The sequence below is a fragment of the Drosophila sechellia genome, chromosome 2L, assembly GCF_004382195.2.
Source record: "Drosophila sechellia strain sech25 chromosome 2L, ASM438219v1, whole genome shotgun sequence".
Classification (NCBI taxonomy): Eukaryota; Metazoa; Arthropoda; class Insecta; order Diptera; family Drosophilidae; genus Drosophila; species Drosophila sechellia.
This window is the reverse complement of record NC_045949.1, coordinates 19,160,425-19,180,730: the sequence shown is the minus strand read 5'-3', so window position 1 is coordinate 19,180,730 and position 20,306 is coordinate 19,160,425. Positions and strand designations below refer to the sequence as shown.

General features: G+C 42.3%; 5 protein-coding genes and 1 long non-coding RNA gene across 7 annotated transcripts; all 6 read right to left on the bottom strand.

Moving 5' to 3' along the window:
* Window positions 1-7: 7 nt before the first annotated feature.
* On the bottom strand, window positions 8-1,756 carry LOC6614715 (cytochrome b561 domain-containing protein 2). Its single transcript, XM_002039106.2, has 3 exons — window positions 1,225-1,756; window positions 967-1,159; window positions 8-676 (listed from the first exon to the last, which is right to left on the bottom strand). Exons 1-3 carry the CDS (start codon window positions 1,528-1,530, stop codon window positions 366-368), a joined length of 810 nt encoding a protein of 269 aa, XP_002039142.1. The 5' UTR covers window positions 1,531-1,756; the 3' UTR covers window positions 8-365.
* An 820-nt stretch (window positions 1,757-2,576) lies between these two features.
* Window positions 2,577-3,405, bottom strand: LOC6614713. The gene has a single exon (XM_032727224.1). The coding sequence runs from the start codon at window positions 3,395-3,397 to the stop codon at window positions 3,179-3,181; it is 219 nt and encodes a 72-aa protein (XP_032583115.1). The 5' UTR covers window positions 3,398-3,405; the 3' UTR covers window positions 2,577-3,178.
* LOC6614712 (alpha-2-macroglobulin) lies at window positions 2,577-9,039 on the bottom strand (the record flags this gene model as incomplete). The annotated part of the gene is given in 6 exon segments (XM_032715334.1): window positions 2,577-4,847; window positions 4,909-6,839; window positions 6,898-7,870; window positions 7,930-8,326; window positions 8,394-8,547; window positions 8,550-9,039. Coding segments are annotated over 6 exon segments (4,158 nt in total), but the record flags the coding sequence as incomplete, so codon positions are not given.
* On the bottom strand, window positions 2,729-3,109 carry LOC6614714. The gene has a single exon (XM_002039105.1). It carries the CDS (start codon window positions 3,107-3,109, stop codon window positions 2,729-2,731), a length of 381 nt encoding a protein of 126 aa, XP_002039141.1.
* A 218-nt stretch (window positions 9,040-9,257) lies between the features above and the next one.
* Window positions 9,258-10,277, bottom strand: LOC116803531. The gene is made up of 3 exons (XR_004363639.1): window positions 9,908-10,277; window positions 9,806-9,848; window positions 9,258-9,744 (listed from the first exon to the last, which is right to left on the bottom strand). It is a non-coding gene; the product is annotated as an uncharacterized LOC116803531 (long non-coding RNA).
* A 1,048-nt stretch (window positions 10,278-11,325) lies between these two features.
* On the bottom strand, window positions 11,326-19,291 carry LOC6614711 (pregnancy zone protein). 2 transcript variants are annotated; one of them, XM_032713882.1, is made up of 8 exons: window positions 19,135-19,291; window positions 17,816-17,885; window positions 15,412-16,143; window positions 14,926-15,352; window positions 14,522-14,859; window positions 13,900-14,453; window positions 11,718-13,840; window positions 11,326-11,648 (listed from the first exon to the last, which is right to left on the bottom strand). In XM_032713882.1, exons 2-8 carry the CDS (start codon window positions 17,836-17,838, stop codon window positions 11,409-11,411), a joined length of 4,437 nt encoding a protein of 1,478 aa, XP_032569773.1. In that variant the 5' UTR covers window positions 17,839-17,885; window positions 19,135-19,291; the 3' UTR covers window positions 11,326-11,408. The 2 variants fall into 2 exon arrangements, with proteins under 2 accessions (XP_032569773.1, XP_002039138.1); XM_002039102.2 differs by lacking the exon at window positions 19,135-19,291 and having other exon boundaries at window positions 17,816-18,035.
* Window positions 19,292-20,306: the final 1,015 nt, after the last annotated feature.

Here is a 20,306-nt window from a genome sequence, read left to right as displayed (position 1 = left end):
ATATAAATCCGGGCAGGTTTTGGATTTTTTAATGATTTTTTATGTTATAGGAAAATGTATAATTGTATAACTATAATTATCAGGTGATCATCATTTTGATTGATTAATTCAAATGCTGGCTTTTTGAGTGAGTGGTTCAACTTAAATTTAACCAAATTGAAAGTCTGACCGCTGGTTAACCGGGGTTTCCCTAATGAGGCATTGTTAAAATACTTAGTCATGTTTATGGATTGCACGTTATACAAATATTCAGGTATAAAATTGTGAGTTGTTCTAGGTATAGTTGGATAGGATGAAAAAATGGGGTTTTAGAAAAAATTACATTTATTTATCTACGTACATTCGAGTGATTCTTTTCATCCTATCTAAAACTGTTGGGATATATTTTTGCATTTCTGATAGAGTGCCTTCATCGGTCCGTAGCTCGACAGGACCAACGATATGAGGGTGAGGCACTTCATCAGGATTTGGAAATCCGTCTCGCTGCGGCTCTTAAAGTAGCCCGTCTGGTAGCCATAGTACTGGGTCACCAGTGCGATCACAAAGCACGCGAATCCCAGGAAGTTGTGGAACGTCTTGTTCAGCAGTGGCGTGATTAGCTTCTTGATGCGGCCGGAGAAAAGTGCCGCCAGGCCGGAGGACATGGCCAGAATGCACAGTACGAAGGCGGTCATCCCTGTTGGAAAAAAGCGAATCTGTTAGTCGAACTGACTTTTAGATGTTAGGTGATCATTAAATTTACCACTAAATAGGTAGTAAAAAAGCGATAACATATTTCGTTTCTGTCAAAGTAAAGTAAATATGCAAATAGGGGCGTTTGTTCAACAAATAATAAATTAAGTAGTAGCTTAGACTGCGAAACACAAAGGAAAGAATCCTTGTAACTATTATTCTATCCCACTATTTTATTCTTCTGTATCTGCTGCTATTTAATAGGCATTGCGTGTTTGTTTGTACTCTACTCACCCAGTCTCCCATGTGTCGATTGCAGCAAAAAGCCCTTTTGAATCATCTTGATAAGGGCACCAGATGCCCCGCAACCGCCTCCCAAAGTGAGGAGCACCCAGTGGATGGTGGTCTTCGTCTGGCGCTTGTATCCATTTGTCAGCACGTTGCCGCCGTAGTGGATCATGACGCCCTCGGCCATGAAGAAGGAGAACTGTGGTGTGGAATGATGATCTTCAGTGCCCGCTTAGACGGTGATGATGATCCCCAACTATTTACCCCGATGGTCACCAGCCAGGCATGCAGACCCGTGCCCGAGAGCCCCGTTCGCAGCGTCAGGTAGGAAATGTAGATGGTGATAAATCCAATGCACATCTGGTTGAGAACGTTGAGGAAGTACTCCAGTCTCTGGAGGCGATTCTGGGCCTCGTGGCCGGACAGGGTGCCGTGGGCCATTTTCGAATAGCGACGCGGATATTCAATCGGAATAAATGTGGGTCGGCGTGGCGATTCCGTCCGGATCGTGCTGCCGTAGTCGGCGGATGTCTGAGTTCTACTAAGCACTGGCTGCTGACTCTCGGACATTGTGTAGTTTCAGTTTTCAGTTTTTTACTTGCCGGCCTTTATCAGTGCGCTCTGGAATAATGTTATTTTCGTGTTAACATTCATACATTTGTCGACTGATAATACTGCCTGCCACTTTTCACAGACAAATTGCGGCAAATTATTTATCATTGGGCAAAAGCAGGCGTGTGCTCAAGCTACGACAGCAATTAAAGTTTTAGAATTCGCCCGATACGATACGCTCAATGAACTTGGTTAATCAAACCATTTGGTCGAATGTTTATGAGCAACTGGCGAAGCCATTCTTGCAGCGTCATTTGCAAGTTGACTGGACTTGACCACAAGATTACTTAACTCGCATTCCTATTCATATCGGTTTACGCTCCGGGAAGCTATCAAAGTGCAGCCAAAACCGCAACTAGACCTTCGCTCGTATGCCTTTTTCAAATTTCCGATGGCGCGCAGTCTTGCTGCGATAGGTATTCGTTTCAATTTGCACTTATCAACACTAGCCAAAGATATGATATGTAATGCAACAGCGATGGCAGTTCGGCTTAAATATAGCTTCAGCTTTAATAAATTGGTATATAATTATATAAAATATATCAATGCACATGGCTGCAGTAATTAACTAGGGTCCTTATACTTTTATTAAAGCCTTTGAAATCGAAAGAAAAGTAAACAAAACAACAAATTATGCTGTGTAATGTTTGCTACTGAGTTTGTTTCCTAAAAGTACGTTGCTTTTTATTGAGAGTTTCTTTTAATAACATAAAAAACCGAGAAAGAAAGCTTTAGAATGTGGGTGCCATAACATTTATCTTTTGCAAGTGAGCATATGCATAGTTATCTTTTGCAATTACGTTTTTGTCGCTTAAGGTGTTACGTAAGCCTCCTCCTCTTTCCAAAAGAAGAAAACCAAATATTTAATAATTATTTAGCTGATAAAAGTAATTCTTGTTTGACATATTTTATTTTTTAATAGTAACCCAGTCTTTTGCTCTAGTTAAATTGTGAAACAGATTCTTTTTTTGGAGCTTAGAGAAAAACCCAAAAAAAACGATATATTTTAATGTAAATAAGTCGCAGTCATTTTTTATTTCTCTCTTAGTCATTTGATTTATCCTTATGATAACATTCATTTAATATATAAATAGCAAATAGTCTAGCTTAGCTTAAGTGCACTATATACAGAATTAGGGATAAACGGCAGGCGTTCCTAACTGGCCAGGCTACCAATCTTCTGGTAGAGCGACTTAATGGCGCCAATGCTGGTTAGGACCATTAGGACCATAGTGACGACCTGCATGAGGACAACGAAATCCTGTCCTTGTCCCCTGAAAATTCCAGTCTTCGTGTATCCGTAAAACTGCGCCATCATGGCGATCACGAAGGCGGCGAAGCTGAGGACCACATGGAAGGTCTTGTTGACCAAGGGTGAGATGGTCCTGCTCAGACACCTCGCCAGGAAGGCGACAAGTCCGCTCAGCAAAGAGACCAGGCACAGGACGAAGGCGGCGAAGCCCAGGCGAGCATGTAACGTGACGCTGACTGACCAATCGTCACGTATCAGTTGAATCAAACAGCCGGCCACGCCCATGCCGCCTCCAAGGATCTGAAGGACCACGTGAAAGGCAGTCTTGTATTTCCGGGAGTAACGCACGGTTAGTCAGCTGCCGTCGTAGAAGCACATCATTCCCTCGGCCATCAGGAACACAAATCCGAAGGTAACCAGCCAGGCATGCAGGCGAGTGCCCGAGAGGTCCTGTCGCAAACAGGTCCAGCTGACCCAAATGGTGACGAATCCTATGCACAGCTGGTTGATCACATATAGCGCCGATTCTATATGCTGCAGCACTGAGGTTGGTTTTGATTTTTCATCGCTCATTGTGGCGCTGCTTTGCTTTTTATTTCACAAAAATTGTAATTGCAATTTCAAGAAATTGTTAATTTTAATTTCAAGATATTGGTAATTTTAATTTCAAGAAATAAGTAATTTTAATTTCACAAACACTGTTAATGAAGATTCACGGGAATTGTAGTTTAACTTCACAAAAGTTGTTAGCTTGATTTTAACTTAGTTTCATAAGAATTCTAGAATAAGATGAGATATTTGAATTCCTATAGAAATTGCCAGGAATCACTTGAATATCTTATATAAGGATTCTTATTAATCGTAATCCATAGGGATAAAACCTTTTGCTTTCAATGCAAAGGATTTTTAAGGATTCTTCCTTATGAGAACTGCCTTTTGCGACTATCGATCCGCCCTGCATTAGCTATTACAAGGCACTATGCGGAACTGAGGTTTTTATTGCCTTCACAATGGCTTTGTGACTATCACTAGACTGGCATACAATTTGTTTGCTATCGGGTTATCAGCGAAACATTTTGGCTGCCCCATTCTAATGCAGTTGACTTAAAGGATTATACAATATTATTGAGTGGTCGGAGCTGCATGTACACGTTCGCATTATCGTGGGCGAGGAGATCTAATCGCCCTTATCGACATCCATTCATTCACGCATCGATGTCGGGGGTTTCGGCACCAAAGTAAAGCAGGATCAGCATTCACGGGCGCTCGAATATGCGATCGCACTCACGTTGACCATTCCCCGAAAACGTCATGAGCCGGGGCCTAAATTTAGAGGGGTTATTAATATTAATTAGATCTCGTCACTCGAGTGCTCGCCCACTCGTGTTCCACTTATTGATAATAGACATAATACTCATCTCGGCGCCTTATCGGAATGCAAAATCGCACGTACCAGATAAAAGTTACCACCTACTTGAAAATATAGAAGCATTGTCGATGTCTTTGGGCCAAATGTCTGAGCAGGCAGGTTGAACCTCAGTCAGTCACTAAGTCACTAAACCACTGAGCGACTAATTCTAAACCATCCACGCGCCTTAAGCACAGTGGTTGTGATAAACCATACCCATTGTTTACAAATATTTATTGCTGACTCAGCAGTTTCATATCTGCGATCTGACATTGAAGGTGATTAAGGTATATTGGATTTAACTTCGAGTAGTACCATAAAAATGCGGGCTATAGGAAGCGTGGTGCCCTGATTAAAGTGACATGGCTTGATTTACGGGGCTGTGGACTCGAAACTGGAACTTTAAGTGCCTTTAAAGTCGCCGAGCTCCAAATTAAGTTGATAATATTCAGTTGCCTTCCGGCCATAATTATCATAGATAACTACTCTGGAAGGCTTAAGATTGGTCACTTCAAGTGTTCTGTACGCCTCGACGGGAATGCATTTGCTTTCATTCCTAGCCAGACTTTCGAAGTAGACGATGACAACGGAGTCTTCGTTCTTGGTATCCACGGACTGCGGGAAAAATCGATCATTTGACGGGGTTATATTATCATTAAAAAAGTGGCAAACTCACCCCAACTCCTTCGACATCCCGAATTCTCTTGAAGCTCGATTTATCCGAGCTGTATCCGGAGGGCAGGGACACCTCCATGACGGCCATGTTGGAGGCATTTGTGCTCCTCTCCACGAACTCCACGCACACGACTAGCTCCATTTTCGATGACAAGCTGCCGGATTTGAGCGTAGTCTGAATACCAAAGCTTGGATTGGCCTCCTTCTCCTTCTCCTCGACGTCGTAACCATAGCTAATCTGGATGAGAGCTGCCCCAGTTCCCTTTGCCCGAACCTCCAGGCGTTTGGTGTCCAGAGGGAAGTTAATCGTCTGGGTCAACAGATTGCACGCCACTAATCTTTCGGATATGTCTTCGTTGCTGATGCTGACTTCCCAAGCGTTTTGCTGGTAGCCCCACTTTTCAGAGAACTCAATCAGAGCTGTAAGACCAACAACTGTCTTCTGGCTGGACTCGAAATCTCCATGAATATTTCTCTGGGCCAGGAGCCATCGAACGGTGCTGATTGCTGACTCTGGCTTATCCACTTTCGAAGCCATGAGGGCGAGCAGGGCATATGAGGTGACCTCGACATCTTGAGGACTTCCGTTTTGCACATCCTCTGTCCACCAAATTTTATCATTTTCCTGCATTGCCACGGATCTCAGTTGCGACACAAGTTTATCAGATTCCGGATACTGAGACTTTTGCAATGCATATATGGCCATCGACTTGGCCAATGACACTGTTTCAGTTGTTTCATCGAGCTGAGATCTAAGGAAATTCACCGCCTTGTTTATGGCTACCGTATTGGGTGTGGCTTGTTTCTGGAGAGCCAACAGGACACTGGATGTGAGGAAAAGAGAACTGCCGGATCTTGAGAAGTATTTGAAATCCTCCGTGAAACTTCCGTCTTCATGCTGGCGGCTCAGCAGAAATTCGAATCCCTTTTGCAAAATTGTACGATCTATATATATGAGTGACCTAATGTCGCCCAAATATCGCAGGACGTAGGAGGTTAACCAGACGGATCCGTTGGCTTTCGGAGGGTCAAAGTAGCTAAAGCTTCCATCTTCGTGCAAATAGTTCAGTATATTTTGATAGCCCTCTCTTAAGTTACCTTTGATTCGGGTGTCCAAAGCTTCGTCGAGCTTTTTGGTTCGATTAAGGTGGTTCCACACCAAAAAGTTGACTACCACTTTGGACATGGTCAGTTCGCCAGTGCCATGCGGTATTGATCTATCCAAGTTATGGAGGATCGGACCGAGGGGGTCAGTGAATAAGCTAAACTGGACCAGTCTGGAGTTTGGTTGGTCAAATTGGAAGCTGCTTCTGTACTCCTGATTGTCCTTTAGGTTCACTAAGATGGCGCGATTGCTGTATTCGATGTCTCTTTCTTTGCCTTCGATAACCATTAGCGAGTTATAAAAAGTAGTGTTTTCAACTGAAGAGGTTGCCCTAAAATCGAGTGGAATAAAGTTTCCTGTGTACTTGGGGCAGAATTTAAAAAACACGCTTTTGGCTCCGAATTCCTCGATTTCAACGAGTTGTGTCTGGCTATATTCCAAGGAATCTTCAAAGCCATTTGCTTCATTGTCCAGTGCTAACTCCACTTTCAAAGGATCGGGTAAATGGTTGACGATCAGAACCGGAATCCTGACCGTTTCTCCTAGTTTCACTGAGTACGGCAAGTGAATGAAGAGCGAGTAGGGCTTGATTGTCCTGATTTGTGTAAGGTTACTTTGGAAGATACCCAATCCTTTTTCCGGATGCAAGGAGAAACCCTTGACTATCCAAGTGCCCAAGGTGTCGGGAAGCTTTATTTCCAGGTCCGTCACCTCGCTCTGCGATTTTCTTATTTCCGAAAACAGCCAAGTTTCCGTAGGTTTCAAGGGATATCGTAGGGCAGATTTTTCATTTTTGGCCGACATCGATCGCGCGGATACGTCTTTGTCTGCATCAAATAAATACCATTAAGGCTCTATTGTAATAAAGTATCTTTATATAGTTACCCATGTCGAAATATCGAAAGATTCTTTCCTTGATCTGGGCGTTGGTCATGGTGACTAAACCCAGACGCGATCCGGGAACATCTTGGTAGGTGTGCAAATGGACATCCTCCAATTGGTCTTCCAAATAGGACAGGTCTATATCATGATTCCTGGGAAGCTCCGTTGGGGGCTTGTCAAAAGACAAAGCAGTTGACAGTTTATTTGTATAAAAATGATAATCAAGATTGTCATGTTTTATAACATCTGTCTTTATCCTCCCTGAAATCCTTTCGTCGATCGCCAGGATACCGACGTAGGAATTGGGTTCCGTTCTGATTCTTAGCTTGACGTCTTCTTCAGGATGTCCAGTGCTCGGTGCAGATATACTCATTTCGTTGGCAAGACTCATGAGAACTTTGTATTGAGACTTGGTGTGCTGAAGGACACCCTGATCGTCCACATAGTAGGCGTAGATATTGAAATGGGGCGCTGTGAGATGCGTAGCCTTCAAGGTGAAGTTGTAAACCGTCTTGGGCTCGTCGAACTCAACTCTTTCGGTGTGGAGGATAAGACTACGTGCAACTATGTTGTATATGAAGTACTTGATGGGTTCGTTGGAATTCAGGGTCACCCGGAACTCATCGCCAACAACCAAAGCAGCTGGGAAGCCTTTGTCATTCTTGCGTCCATGGATCTGAAGGAAGAAATCCACATCTATCCGAGGTGTGAAGTAAGCATTGGTCACATCTATCATCAAGCCCATCGATTGTGGGATTGTTTGCTGGATTCGATGTTCTTCGCCCTTATACGCCACTGATATATCGTAGTATGCCAAATATTTATAATTTTTTGGGAAATCAGAGAGGTTTGCCTTGAATTCGTAAAGTCCCGATTTATCCAACTGGCCGTCGAACTCAAAACGCTTTTTTTCGTCAGTTTCACTCAATTTCCTGAAATAGAAATCCATTTTTTCGATTCCTTCGCTGTAAATAAGCTAGAATAGATTTAAAGCATTATATTAAATGTTTAGTTATTGCCATATTTGTAAAGTACCTTAACCGGCGACTTGGATTCGGATACCAGAGATCCATCTAAGTTTGTAATCCTTATAAGAACCTTGTTGTCCTTTTCTTTCCACGGCCTTTGGCATGAATAATCTGCACATGTAACAATATAGCGATTTTCAAGCAAGTAAACGTATGTAGTCTTAGTGACTACTTCCCCACTATCATCATCCTCCACCGCCGCCTTTATTGTGGCTATATATGTGGTCTGGATAGGAGCTATGTGCTTGGCAATGTCGGTCAGATCGATGTGAAAGCTCGCCAGACCTTTGACCACGGCACCTTTTGCTGTTATTGTGCGATTATAAAGGTTATCTTTTTTATTCTCCGTGTGTAACTTAATCTTTATTTCAGCTCTTCCGTTCAGGTGGTTGCCATATGAGTGTCTTGAAAAATATAAATTAAATTAAGTTATATTATTTCAAAAACCATACATACTACTTCCCAACTTACTTGGCTCTAAGCACTAACTTCATCTCGTTTTCCTTTATACTGACAAACTTTGGGGTATCTATCTGAACCGAGAACCTTGGCAGCCCCTCGGGCTTTACGTAAAAAAAGGTGAATGTAGAGCTGTCTTCTTGGACAACTGAAACTGCCCGGAATAGATTCCGTCGCTCACTTTGCTTTTCCTGGCCTTATCGACCTTGTTCCTTTCGGGATCCAAGAGGCAGACAACCACATCATCGGCATAAGTATCTGGTCGAAGTTGTTCATTTAGTACCAAAACGCGATAGTTAATCGTATCTCCAGGGATATAATCGTCCTTGTCAATTAGTATGATGGTCACCGGAGCATCGTGTTGGTAGTAAAGACTAATGGAGTTCTGAAACTTAATCCCCGACACTCCTTCAGCCATCAGCGCATAGTAACCCGAGAAAAGGTCAGGCACTTTAAAGGTGACCTCTTTAATCTCTCGGTCCGTGGGTAGGTCCACGGTCTGTGAAGCATTATACGAATCTCCTGAGATGGCAAGTTTCAGGGTGACTGGTTCCTTGATGTGATAAACGGCAACGGTTACTTTGAAGTCTCGATTGGGGATTATGGATCCGGGCGCCACTACACTATACAGTCTAAAGTTGAATGGAGAAGTGTAGAAAATTAATTTAAACTAAATTTATCCCTTAAGAGTAAAAATCCCTTAGGAGTAAAAAAATTGTTTTAAGCTTTTCTTGACTCTGAGTATCTTAGTGGAATGAGTTAAATAGTAATTATTACGTCAAGTGCAGAAGGATTTTTCGTCACAAAAGTTGATTTCAGAGCTTTTGCATATACAAGGTGCGTTCGTCACTTGTTTTTTACGCCGAAAAGAGGTATTTTGTTTCATGTTATCTATCAAACAGCTATCATACATTTATAAATATAATCACAAAGGGTATTTTCGCAAACAGGTTTTCAAATTTTATAGTGTTAAATAGTGCTAACTTACCCCACATTGCTTGCCAACACATAAACGTTCAACCACGAACATAATACACAAACAAGGACTTTTAAGCAACCAACAGAACTCATCATTGAATTTCAAGACACTTAAATGATCATATTCTTCGAAGGATAAAACAGAACTAAATGTACCTCCTGCTGCACTCACAGCAGAACCTTGACTGGTTAACTGGAATGATCAATGGACCCATCGTCTTGGGTCTGCACCTTCCATCCTGACTCAAAGTCACCAGTCATTCCTGTTCTTCTAGTTTAGGCACTCTTCTGGATTTAATACCAATTTGCCACATATGTACTTGCTTCTATGTAAAAGATGGAACTTCTTGCAATGTCGCACGCCATTATATATAAGACCATTTCTCTATTAGATTATATTAAAGTAAGTAAGTAAGTAAGTAATTAATGAAATGAAAAGACCGTACTTCTTCTTTTCATTTTAAGATCCATGGCTCCGGTAAGTGCAATCTGCAAAAACGAAAAAGTATTGAAAGGGACGTTTAGGAAGGATTACGCATCATAATTACCTTGACTTCCGACTCTGTGTCGTTGATCAAAGATTCGTCCAAGTTTTGAATATGGATGGAAATCTCATTGTGCTGCTGTCCAAGGCATAAAGCACAAAAAATCGGCACAGGCTACAATATACTAATTGGGAACTAAAACCACTATTCCATCCCCAGTGACCACTTGACCGTTGAGGTTATCTTTTACAGTTGCTATTACTTTTACAGTCAATATTGATTCCATTGGGGGCATATCCTTGGTAATGTCAGTCAGATTAATCGTAAAGTTTGTCTGGCCTTTGACCAAGACTCCACTGGCTTTTACTGAGCGAGTCCAGTGAGGTTGCCACCTTTGTTTTTGCTTTAATTCGATCTGTAATTCTGACTTGATTCAAACACGTGCCTCGAGCAGAATTCCTCGAGGAATTGTATAACCAATTTCTTGGTGCAGCCACTTACCTTGCGTTCACCTCTATTAGCAATACAACCTGCTTGATAGATAGGAATTTGGAAACATACCATATATCTGCACGGTGAACGAGGTCAGAGATCGATGTGTCACCTCGAAGTGGAATGTTTACCGATCGCTTTGGGAATTCTCTACACCTATCATCCACTTTCCAGGAGCAGCATTTTTGGACAGGTAAAACTGGCCATCAGCAACTTTGCTTCTGCCAGCTGAGTCTACGGTTATTTCTTGAGGATCTCTAAGGGTGAGTAAGGGTAAGTTGTTCATCCAGAAACAAAACTATTCACACTATATCGACTTACCCTTGAGCATTGATGAGATGTATTAACGAAAGAGAAGCCCATAGGAACACAACAAGTTGATCTAGGAAACCAATTTTGATTCCTTTCCAAATTAGAACTGCATCTGATAGCTTTGCTTAGAAGAGAAATTAGTTAGAGACATGACTGTTCAAATGCGATCTGTACTTACTTACCACTGTATGCTACCAGTATTTCCAGTTCGTCTGCTTATGCAACTTATAGTTTCAATGAGGATAATAATAGATTTTTGCGGGCTGTCTCGCCTATCTCGATGTTGCAACTCCGTAGCGACTCCAAGTGACTTCAAGTAAATTTGTTTCGATTACGGTAAGACAACAAATTTGTTGCACAGACTTTCACCCTGTGTCCCATTTAACAATGAAGATCTCCTGCATCTGAAATTAAGTTTTAGTAAGATTTTACCTACTGAATAAGTGCTTAATAAGCATTTGAAATTTGGTGGTTCTCTTAATCAAATAAACATCCTTGAAAATGAATAATTTTCTTTCTATTCCAATTTGCAAATTGATTCATTTTATCCCAGTACTCAGAATCTGAAATTAGTTGAAAAACTCCCTAACTCAAATCGAACTACTGTTTCTACATTTACATGTCTGTTGCGTTTCGTCACTACGCTAGAACCCTTATTTAACCCAAAGCAGTAAAGATACATTTTTTATATACATTATAATCACAATTTTATTTGAAGTAAGGACAGAAAGTATTATTGATTCCTTTTGGTTTGGATACTCTAGCACTTGCTCTTGCACTCGTCACCCTCGCAAATGTCGCAGAGCTTCGAATCGATGGTGTAGTATTCGGTGGCCTTCTTGTTCGTGTCATAGTAATCGTAGAGGACCACTGATGATGGCTTCTGGTTGGCCACCGCATGTGTTCTGAACGCCTCTATGCGAATGCATTTGTCCTCGTTCTTGGCCAGATTCTCGAAGTATATGACCACCACGGAGTCACCGTTCTTGGTTTCCACCAACTGCAAAGCGAATAATTTATAGGTTATTAAAGATAAAAGTGTACAGGTGTTAGGGAGCCTGAAACCTACCCGCACACGTTCGATGTTTCGGATGTCGCCGAAGCTATCTTCATCAGCAGTATAACCAGACGGCAGGGAGACCTCCAGGATGGCCATGTTGGATTCCTTGGACTTGCCCTCCTCCACGTAGTCCACGCAAACGCTTAGTTCCAGATTGGCTGGCGACGATTCCGGCAGAACGGTGGTTTGAATCTTAAAGCTGGGCTTCGGCTCCTTCTCCACCACGTTGTATTGGTAGCTTATCTGGACCATAGCAGCTCCAGTGCCCTTGGCCTCAAACTCCAGCGACTTGGTGCCCTGTGGGAACTCGACAGCCTGGAGCAGCAGGTCATTTTCCTCCGATGTGTTGAGCTTCTCGGTCTTTTCACGCTTTCCCTTGTTGGAAACGGTCACCTCCACCTTGGCCGCCTCGTAGCCCGACTTCTCAGCGAACTTAATGAGGGCGGTGAGGCCCACAACCGTGTCCTGGGTGGAGGCAAATCCTCCGAAGCTATTTCGCTGGGCGATCAACCAGCGAACGGTGTTCAGAACAGAGTCGGCTGTTTCTTGGTCTGATTCCAGAAGGGAAAGCAGTGCGTATGATGTGATCTCCACATCCTGACTCCAGACCCAACACCACCAGCGTCCGCAGTTCCTGGAGGCAAGCAGCTTATCCAGATCCTCGGTCCACCAGGTGCGATCGTCCTCGTGTTTGGCCAGGGACTTAAGACTGGCCACCTGCTTGGCAGCTTCCGGCGCCTTGGCCTTTTGCAGGGCATAAATGGCAATGGATTTGGGCAGGAGTTCAATAGACTCGGCGGTATTGGCGCTTAGATAGGCAACCGCCTTGTCAATGACAGCCTGGTTCGGTTTCTCCTCCTCCAGCAGGGCGAGCAAGGAATTTGCGGTTAAAGTCAATAGAGATCGCTGGGAGCCATAGAAATACTCTCCGTGTTCCGTGAAGCTACCATTTTCTGCCTGTCGAGTTAACAGGAATTCGTAGCCCTTGGCCAGGATCTGCTCATCCAAGTCAATTATATCCTTGATCTTGCTAAACGAGCGCAGGACATAGGCCGTCAGCCAGGTGGAACCATTGCGCAATGGATACTCCTGCCTCCACTTGGTGGGCCCAAAGGAACTGAAGCTGCCGTCGTCGTGGCGATAGTGCAACATATGTTGGTAGCCCTCCTGCAGATTCCTTTTGATGCGAGTGTCCAAAGCAGGTGTGAGTTTCTTGATGCTCTTCAGGTAATCCCTCACCAGATAGTTGGGCACCAATTTGGACATGGTCTGCTCACCGCAACCGCTGGGCAATCGCAAGAGGTTCTCAAGGTTCTTGACCACTGGTCCCAAGAGATCACCCACCAATCCGAATTCCACACGCTCGGAGTCGGGGACCACATCTTCCTGCACTTCTAGCTCGAAGGTGTTCTTAAACTCACCCGTATCCTTAAGATTGATAAAGAATGCCCTGTTCTGGTACTGGGTAATTCCTTCGGGAACTACCTTTAGCGGCTTGTGTATAGCATCTCCGGCCAGCGGTGAGATGGCCTTGAATTTCAGCAAAATATTTCCAATGACCTTGGGTCGGATCAAAAATGAGGCTCCTGCCGCTTCGTTGGCGCCCACTCTGATGTTCTGCGTTCGCTTCTGGTCACCAATCACCTCATTCGAGGCATCCACGAAGTCGTACTCTTGATCCTCGTTGTCCAGGCTCAGTTCCACGTCCAGGGTCTTGGGCAGGTAGTTAAAGACCAGAGCCGGTACATTAATCACCTCACCTCGCTTCACGGAGTATGGCAATCGAACGGAGACAAAGAAGGGCTGGAATGTCTTGATGTTTGTCTGATCATTGGTGACACCTAATCCCTTCTGGGGATGCAGAGAAAAGCCGGTGACCACCCAGTTGGTGATCGTATCGGGTATGGTCTTCACCCACTTGAACACCTCCTCCTCGGTGCTCTCGATATCGGCAAAGATCCAGGTCTCTGCGAAATTCTTTCGCACTACTGGGGCTGCAGATGCAGACGCACTTTCGGCGGAGAATCCCACGGCCTGAGGTGGTTCGCTAGCACCAAGAGCGGAATGGAATACCGCACTGTCATGTGCCACTGTGGTCTTCCTCATGGCGAAAGAGCTTCCACCAAATCCTTCTGTAACTTCCAATAGTTGCGTTTAGCGTTGATTATTATTATGACAAATTTATACGTACGTATATTGTAGACTGGGGCGGTGCGATTATAGAAGAAATAGGCATTGGTCATAGTCACGACTCCAGATTGCTCTCCGGGGTAGTAGGAGTATCCACCCTGCCAGGGAGTGGAGGTGTCATAGCCATTTAGGCGCCAGTTGAAGGATTCCTTTTTCAAATCGTTGTTGCTGCCCAGCAGGAGGACACTCTGATCGACGGCCAACAATCCAACGAATGACTTTGGCGCCGTCTTGATCTCCAGTGCAACGTCGGCACCCGGTTTCACTTCCTCGGGAGCCTTGATTTCGATCTGGTTCTGCAACTCGACCTCCACACTGAATGTTTCCTCGGTATATCGGAACTCTCCAGTCTCATCCACGTAGTAGAAGTACACCCGACCATTGGGAGCAGTGAGGAAAGTGGGCTTAATGGTTACGTTGACGGTCGTTTGGGGTTCCTCGAGGTCCACACGCTTTGTTTCCAATATATTTCCACGTCCCACAATGTTGTACACAAAGTATTTGAGCGGGCGACTGGAGTTGAGGGTTATTTGATACTCCTGACCGATCTTGAGGCTGCAAAAGAAGTATTTTATATGGTTAATAAAAACCGTGTAACCACTACTCAACTAAACTGTACTCACTTCCAGGCATCCTTGGGCCTCTGAACTTGGGCCCTGAACCACTCCTTTTCCTCTTTAGAGCTGGGATTTTCAATCTTTTTTGGTTCCCTGTAGGGATAGGTAGTGTACAGCTCTCGTTTTTCATCGACGAACTCCAGCTCAATGCTGTAGTAACGAGTAAAGTTGGCGATATCCGGCAAATCGGGAAGAACCACCTTGAAAGGCGCCACACTGGACGCATTCAAATGGCTTTCGAACACAAACGTTTTCTTCTCAATCGTGGGCAATTCCGGTTCTTGACGATCTATTCCAAAGGAATAGAAAGCATAATTGCGTCGAATTCCTTCAGTGAACTTGGCCTAAAATTAAAAGGGAATTAATTATATGTAGGGACAGATCAATATCCCTTAAGATTTCTAACCCACCTTCACAACAGACTTGGTGTCTGTAATTAGTGTGCCGTCGACATATGTAATCTTGAAGTTAAGTTCATGTTCCTTGTCGGGTTTGAAGGAGAAGCAGGTGGAGTAGTCAGTGCAGGACATCTCATACCGATAGGGATACAGTTGCACTCCGCCTGTTTCATTGAGCTTCACGCCGGTGAAGTCTTCCTCCACGGTAGCCGTAATCTGGGCAAATGAAGAAGAGGTCTTGTGCGGCAGATAGCTGGCGAAGTCCTTGAGATCCATGGTCAACTTGGCCTTGCCACCGACCATGTCGGCGGTGCCAACAACAGTATGTCCGGGGTAATCCGTTTGCACTGTCTTGCCGTCCACATTCTGCCAACTGCTCGTCGAATCCAGATGGACATTGACAAGAACTTTACCATTCACGGGCTTACCATAGGTGTAGCTGGAGGATAATGCTGATATTAGAACGTCCTTAAGCATAAAACTTCGGGTAATACTTACTTGGCCTTCAGGACGACATTGAACTCGCCATCTCGTACTGAAACCTGCTGCGTGGCGTCCATTTTGACGGAGTACTTGGGTAGCACGTACTTCTCCACCTCAAAGTTGACTTGCTCATCCGAGCGACGCCAGTGATGACCAAATCCTCCAAATTGTTTCCGACCACCAAAGTAAATATCTCCGTCTGGCTGCTGCTCTCCATTCTGAACCTGAAGGGACCAAGAGCCCAATGTGGCGAACTCGGAGAGCTCAAATTTGCCAGTGTAGACGCCACCGGTGGTCTTAATGTGTTTCTCCTGCTTGATGCGGTTCCTCTTGGAGTCCTCAAACCAAACCACCACGTCATCCTTGGCGCTATCCGGCAGCAGGTTCTCGTCCAGGAAGATCACACGATAGTTGATGGTATCACCGGGCTTGTACTTTCCCTTATCGGTCTGGATTTTAATGTATGGCTTGAAATTCTCCCAGTTCAGCTTGGTGGAGTTCTTGAACTCCAGTCCCTTGACGCCCTCCGCCGTCAGATTATATTCACCCGCCTCCAACGGGGGCACTTTGAAGGTGATCTGCTTGAACTCATCGGAAGTGGCTAGTTCCACGGTCTCGGTTTTATTGTAGGAGGGTCCAGTGATGCCCACTTTCATGGTGACTGGCTCCTTGGTCTGATGGACAGCCACGGCCACATTGTAGTCACGGTGGGAGTGGATGGTTCCGGGACCCACAATGGTGTACTTGCTGGAAGCGAAGAAAACATTAACATTATTGTCTTAAAAACCAAATAAAATCAAACAACAATTCGGCCATAAAACTATACGATGGATCCAAAAAGAAAATAATAAAATATATAATATTTTATTTCCATTTGGAAATATTTGTAGTAGCTGGTGCGTATTGTATTTCTTTATATCAATATCAAATTCTTGACCACGCTCTAAGAATTCAAAAATAAATTTATATTGTCTAATCTCAAACACAGAAATGGAACTTAAAATCTTAAACGGCACCATTAACCTCGTATTGATAATGTTCCCAATCTTTAAAAGGCAATCCAAGATTCTGTTTAAGTTTTTGAGTTATGGTTTTTTTGATCTGTGACAGAAATGATGACATCTACATATATATATATATATAATGGATAATGTTCCGGGAACCTGATCTTCTACTGAAAAGTATGAAACCGGCTTAGAGATTACATAATTCCAGCTTTTACGATTAGCAATCTCTCTCGCACTTACAGTCCCCGATCACGTACACCAATATTGTTAGCCTGAACATCATTAAGTTTTTTTGGATTGGATTTGTTCAAGCCTTTTATGTTAGACTTCAAGCTTCTGACATTTTTAATTGTGTTCCATAACCCACCTTCATATTCGTTTCTAATTACTAATAATTGGCGGGACTGTAAAAAGTACAGACTTAAGATCGTGTGAAAGATTGATCAGCGAAACCATTAAGGCAAACAAAGTATGTGACGCGATCGTCTTGTTTGAGTAAAAAATATAAAAATCCATATATTCAAAATGGCTAACAGTGAAACTCAATTAGCATCACAAGTTCGGCTCAACAATAATGAAAAAAATAAAACACCCCTCAACAAGGTGAGATTTAAGTGGCGATGGCACCTTCAACTCAAAAATTTAATACGAGATATTAGTTCGGGAGAAACTAAACCACTTTTCGGAAAGTATTCGAAACATCTTTTAAGTGATATTAAGAATAGTTCTGAAGGGACTGATTTCCAATTCTAGGACTCTGTCTTCAATACACACTTTAGGTGCTCATCGTCACTACGAGGACAGCAGTTTACTGTTCAATCTTAAAGGTGTGATAAAGAACGATGTTTGAAATTTGTTAAATACATATACATGTATATATATTAAAGTTAAATATTATTAGGTTAGTGATTTGTAAAAACCGTGAAAACTCTCCTATAAAACCAAGGACAAGCCAGATGGTATAAGCAATTAAGCTAATATGTGATTTTGCGTATAAATAAAAACTTAATTACCTTGATGTTCATTAAAAACGGCCCTATCTGTATATATGCATACTTAATTAATTGAAATATTCACCGACAGCCACACAGCGGCTGTGGAAATAATAGTGGTACTAAGTAATAAACATTGATAATATAGGTTGGACTGCAGTAATCTGTAAATGTTCGAGTGAATCCAACTACTAGCATAGTAAAGAAATGGTTTAACATTTTAGTCATCCGTTTTTATTCAAATTATCGACCGAATAACCGAAGTAAGAAACAATACGTTTTATAGGCCAACTTTGAAAGAACTATAGTAAAAGATATCTGATTTCGACAATCACCTATAATTTCACCTTCGATAACTTCCTATATATAACCGTTTTAAGATCGATCCGATCATATAGTATATGTGGTATATGGACTTACCCCTCGGCCTTTACCGGTTCCATCGTCTGCAGCAGGGCCAAAATCCCACAAAGCGTGACAGCAAAAGCGTCTGCGCGACGCATTTTGATTGGGTTGGTGGTCAAAGGAGGGCAGGAAGGATGGAAATAAGAGCACAGAGATAAGGTTAAAATGCGGGATCGATTTGGTTAGCGACTGAGAGACTAAGCGACTACGACCGACTGGGCTCAGAGCCGAGCTGGGACTGGTTCGGTTCGATTGCCCACGGATTTGTTATAACACCGAGCGACTCTAAAGCCCCAGGCCCGGCAAACGAAGCCGAGCTCCAGCGAAGTCGTAAAAAACAAACTGATAAAAATTATAAGTAAATAAAACTGGCGGTGTGTTGCTGTGGTGTGTGTGTGTGTGGCGGTGTATGTTTGAAATCGCTTATGTGCGCCCACTGAAATCGATGACGCGAGTTGGACAAACAAAACCAAAACAATAATAGCACAGCCACAAAAAACGCCGGCACTCGAATATCAATATTCATTCGTGAGTATTCACTTGGGCCAGTTGCCGCTAAAATATCATTCGTAATTGGATTTAAGAAGGAATTTATGGGAATTTACTGGTCAAGGGGATCAAAGATGAATGTTTCTAATTATCTTATGTACAAATATTCCATTCGTGAGTATTCACTTGGTCCAATTTCAGCTTAAATATCATTCTTAGTTTGATTTTAGAAGAAAATTATGTGAATATACTGCTCAAAAGAATCAAAGATGAATGCTTCTAATTTCACCATATTTTCATAAATTCATTCGTGAGTCAAACGGTTTTAGCTAAACATCTATCATATTCAATACAGGATGGATTTATGGGAATTTACTGTTCAAAAACATCAAAGATAAATGTTTCTAGTTTCATCATATTTTCAAATATTGATTCGATTATACACTTGGGCCAGTTTCAGCTAGAATATCATTCATAATTGGACTAAAGAATGGATTAATAGGGATTTACTGGTAAAAACTTGCCAAACATGAATGTTTCTAATTTCACCATGTTTAGAAATGAATATATTATATGCATATTACGAATAAAGGGCGAACAAATAGGCGTGTTTGTACAGAACAACAGAATGTTGGTATTGCCCGTGTGCCGACTGATAGCCCATGAGTGATATTTCAGTTATTTGTCACAGAACTATGGTCATGCAATACTCAAATTATAACAACTTTTCCATATTTCGTGTGGGGTTTTTCGATAATTAACACTTTAATTGTCACCAATAACTGTCGCTTCGTGCTTTGGGAACGATTTGAGATATAGATTTTCCCTTTAAATAATTTACGTACATGAGCTGGTTTTTGGAAAACCCCAAATGATTTTTTGGGAAGATCTCGCGTAAAATCCCAATATATGAATTGAATACCAATATTTATGTTTTTGTCGTGTGGCAACTGACGTGCGGGCAATATTATTTGGACTTCTTGATTTGCAGTGCCAACGGAACTGCCTTCTAAATCGGAATACGGAGACCAACTGACTAGGCGTTGTATATACATATATATCGAAACTCTTTTCTGCTCTCTGAGTCAGCTGTTGTTGTCTGGTTATTTGTCGCTCTCTTGATTTGCCGAATGATGAGTCACTTGGCTGTATTTCACACTGCCTTGCAAATGAAACAGGTATATAATGTAGCGATGAGTAATGCCAGTACATAAAAGAGATTCGCTCAACTGCGTTTCTCTAGGTGATTCCCCGTTTGGTCTTTCTCTCGTGCGGTTCGGTTCCGCGTAATCTATAATATTTTGATATATTATATATAATATATTATTTTGAATACGCTGCAATCTAGGAAAGGGGGTAGCTTTAAAAGGCTGTAATCTCAGGTTTAATTAAATTTTTGTGATATATTTTTCACTGAAGTGAGTTCGTTCTACAACTGCAATTAATTAATTTGTAACAAGTAACCTTCCTTTGCTTTTACCCAGAAAGTATACTTCCTGCAAAAGACGCTAATAGGTACTATCTGAATATTAAAATATTTTTCAAGAAAAAAATAATTTTCTAAGCTATTGTAAAGCTAATATATACATATATGTAGGCAAGAATAATTGAATCTTGAACCCTTTTTTTTTTGTGAACTGCATACGTAATAATATTTTAAGTGCGCAAAGCTGAACAAAATGTTTTATTATTCCAAATTCCTAGTCGGTATATTTTCAGTTTGGAGAGCCGAAAAACTGGCATCTACATAAATATGAGATAGTAAGGCATACATGGACATACGTCGCGATTATGTCTATATGTTCAGATAATCACTTCAGTAAATAAAAATACAAATGAATCCACAAAATCCACAAAAAATACAAATGAATATAAAGTTATCGGTATTATGTCTATGTCTTAGTTCTATTAAATAGGCTAAGATAACACCTTTGTGTTCATTTGTAGAGCTACTCCTACTTTCCTAGTAATTTCCTTCAAATCTCATAACGCTACCTCACAAAATTACCAATTAATA